We start from the raw sequence: 3,505 nt of genomic DNA, 5'->3' as shown, positions 1-3,505 counted from the left end.
GGAGCTGGGTGCTGGAGGAGGCCAGGACTGGGCTAACACAGGGGCTGCGGGTCGGGATTGAGGCCCCCGAGTGACCCTGTGTGGCCCTTGCAGATCCCATTGGGGCTTTGCAGTGACCGCACCTCCCCGTGGTTCTTCTGGAGTTGAGCCAGCTCCTCCTGCAGGCTTCCCATCTCCTCCTGCAGGCTGGCTCTGCTCAGGGTCAGCTCGTCCAGGACCTTGCGCAAGCCGGCGACGTCGCTCTCCCCGCCCCGCCGGATGGCCAGCTCCGACTCAAACCTTTATGGAGAGGCTGCGTCTCAGTGACCCAGTCGCCGCGACGTGGGTCCTGGACACCCGCTGGGAGCCTGCTGGCTGAGCATGGAAACCCGGCCAGGTTTGTCCCAGGAGTGCTAATGACCCGATGGCCCCTGCTCTGGGACCCTCCTGCAGACGCCATCAGCCAGCCCCTGTGCCTGGGGCTGAGCGGAGTGCATGGGCGTCTGCAGCCAGGACATTCACCTCTGCTGGGTTTTCAAAGCAGCTGTCATGATCGTGAGCCCTTTGGGGCAGGGAGCACGTGTGTACAGCTCCCAGCACCATGCGGCCTCCGCCCACACTCAGGCCTCTAGACACTAGCACAAAACAAATCATAATAAATATAGGGTTGCCACCTTTCTAATTGCTGGTAACCAGACCCCTAAGGCCCCATCCCCCTACCCCGGCTCTTCCCTCATGGCCCCACCCCCACTCCACCTCTTCCCTGGAGGCTCCACCCCTTCTCCGCCTTTTCCCCAAGGTCCCGCCCCCATCGCTTGCTCCTCTCCCCGCCTCACCCCGTCACTTACTGGATCATCTCAAGGAGCCTGCCTGCAGGTAGGAGGCGGCCCTGGCAGAGCAGGGGCTGGTCTGGGTTGATAACCTGGCTCCTCTCCCTGCCCCAGGTAACCGGGCTTTTGGTTCAGGTGCCATTTAGGGTTGCCAAGGTCCCCTTTTCGACCAGACTTTCCAGTCGAAAACCGAGAACCTGGCAACCCTAAATGGTACCTGGACACAGAAGCCAAAACCCGGACGGGTAGCAACCCTAAATAAGTAACATCCGCCAATGCACCGACCTCTTTTGCATGCGCAAATGCCTGTCTCTCGCCTGCGGAGGACGTGCTTGCAAATTTCACTGGGGCCATTTCAGAGCCTGCTTTGAAAATTTGGTCCTTAAAGAAAAAGGCCGAGGAGGAGGAGGAGGAGGGGGAGGAAGGGTGTCCAATGAAGATCCCTTACTTCACTCTGAAGTCATCAGCAGCTAGTGTGGCATTATCAATCTGCAGGATCAGCTGGGCATTACTCGTTGACGCCGCCTGGATCTGCAGAAGGAGGGAACGGGTGCTGCTATTGCTTTATTGGATGACAGCCAGGTAGGTCAGTTACAGGTCAGTGGGCTGTTGGCTACCCCCTGCTGTTGTGTGAGCCATACGCCAGCTCTCTGGTGTATAACTTTACAGGTCAGGTGGTCAGCCCCAGCAGAGCTCAGAATAGTGGCTCTTAAAATCCCGTTGCAGTTGAAGTGGAAAGATGAGCATGATGGGAATCAGAATGAGGAGAAATTACCATCTGCCATCACAACCCCTCTCTCTCTCTCTCACACACACACACACACAGCCCTCTCTGTCAGGGAATGATTCAGACAATCTGAACGCTGCTGCTTTCCATTTCTGAGCTGCATTAATTTTTCACACTGGTACAAGATGTTGGTCCCTATTTCAGCAGAGAAATAGTGAATGCTGCTGACCATTGAATTACCATTATTAGGGTTCAGAGTCAACACCCCTCTGAGGTGAACAGGAACAGTTCACACCATTCAGAGCTATTGGCTGAGGCCAACCACGGCTCAGGCTGGTGTCTCTGCACCAGCCACACCAGAGTCACAATGGGAAGATTAGCTTCCTAATGACAAGGGCTTGTGTGCTTTAAGGGAAGGCTCAAAGCCCCCACAAGGCAGCCGCTGAAATCCAGTCCCTGTAACAACATGGGGCAGTTCCTGGAGGCAAGGGGGGAAATGGAGCCATGAGTCAATGCCAGGTCCCCCCTTAGGGGAAAGACTCGGTGTCCCAGTACCTGTGATCTGAGCTCCGCAATGGTGCTGAAGTAGCCACTCAGGTCCTGGCATCCAGCCAGCGCTCTCTTTGCATAGACTTCCCGGATCTGCCGCTCCAGCTGCCCATTGGCTTCCTCAAGAGACCGCACCTGGCAGGGGATTGAAGGCAGGTGAAGACCCAAGTGGGTGGTGACGGAAAAGGCTCCTCACCTGTCAGGGCCTGGGATTCTGGGCTCTCCCTGGTAACAAAGCCGAACCCGCATCACTGCCTCAAGGGGAGCAGCCGGGGGGGCACAGCCCTGGGGGAAATGCTTTGCTTACAGCAGATGTATTTGTACATTTGGGGGCTGGGTTTCAAAGTGGCCTAAATAAAGCTCTAGAGACTCTGGTGATGGGCAGCCTAGCGAGAGAGATTTCTGCACCCCCATGGCTTGTGCACTCTCCAGAACTCAGCTCTGCCCTTGCAGCTGGTATTTGTATAACCCACTGGGCCGTGTGTCGGCTGCCCTGTGTTTGTACAGCCCCCAGCACCACGGGGACCGTTCTCAGCTGGCCCCTAGTTACTACCATACCAAACAGGGTTAACAGGACGAATTCACGAGGCTGTTCCCTTATCTAGAGCTTTGCTGCCCGCTGGGTTTCACTCGCTCTCCGGCTGAGCCGTGAGGCTGCCTTCCAGCCCACCCGGGTCGTGCACTCACCGTCTCCAGGTAGGCAGCCAGGCGGTCGTTCAGGTTCTGCATGGTGTCCTTCTCATTCATGCTGAGGAGGCCTGGTTCCCTGGCACCTCCTCCCAGCCCAGGCCCGACTATACTGGCACTGCCAGAAAACAGGCAGCTGCTGGTGCTCCCAGCCCCTCCGCAGACACCGAGCCCTCCCAGAACGCCCCCCTGCAGCCCCACCACGCGGACCCAGCTCAGCCTGGGCCCCAGAGTAACCCCAGAGCGGGAGAAACTGGCCATGGTCCAGCTGAAGGCACCTTGCAGCCCAAATCCCTCCCTCTGCAGAGTGACAAGGAGTCAGGCTACACTGAATCCCCAGGGAGTTCCCTTATATAGGGAGTGGAGGGGCTGAGGCAATGCATCTGACCTCTCCCCTATTGCACTGGCACCAGGTGGAACACAGACACCTGTTGACTTGTTTTCTTCTTTTTTCAGCCAAACTTGCTTTACAAGGAGAGGGAGGCCAGGGCCGCTGGCGGACGGGGAACAGAATCTGGCCCTGTGTGTGTGCAGAGCATGCTCCAGTCCCCGCAGCATGCTAAGGAAAGTGGGCACAAAATGCCTGGCTGCATCCCAAAGGACACCCAGTGTTACAGGTGCCAGGCAAAGCATCCCTGAGACCCGCTGCTGGCTGCGTGACGTTTGCAGTCATCTGCCCGGGGCGCACGGATCGCACAACCCCCACCCCAGCCACTCTGAGCGCTCTCGGGAG

The 3,505-nt window shown here is 57.8% G+C and overlaps 1 protein-coding gene across 1 annotated transcript in view; it reads right to left on the bottom strand.

The window, feature by feature from the left end:
• Positions 1–3,033, bottom strand: part of LOC112102271 (keratin, type I cytoskeletal 42-like) — a 5,903-nt gene extending 2,870 nt beyond the window's left edge. Inside the window, exons 1-4 of the mRNA XM_026654752.1 lie at positions 2,773–3,033; positions 2,092–2,220; positions 1,258–1,340; positions 123–279 (exon numbers count right to left, since the gene is read on the bottom strand). Coding sequence (XP_026510537.1) covers positions 123–279; positions 1,258–1,340; positions 2,092–2,220; positions 2,773–3,033 — 630 coding nt within the window. The remainder of the gene's footprint in view (positions 1–122; positions 280–1,257; positions 1,341–2,091; positions 2,221–2,772) is intronic.
• Between the last annotated feature and the right edge of the window lie 472 nt (positions 3,034–3,505).

The sequence above is a fragment of the Terrapene carolina genome, unplaced genomic scaffold (genome assembly GCF_002925995.2).
Source record: "Terrapene carolina triunguis isolate 2854851 unplaced genomic scaffold, T_m_triunguis-2.0 Scaffold193, whole genome shotgun sequence".
Lineage (NCBI taxonomy): Eukaryota > Metazoa > Chordata > Testudines > Emydidae > Terrapene > Terrapene triunguis.
This window is presented reverse-complemented; position numbering and strand designations above follow the sequence as displayed.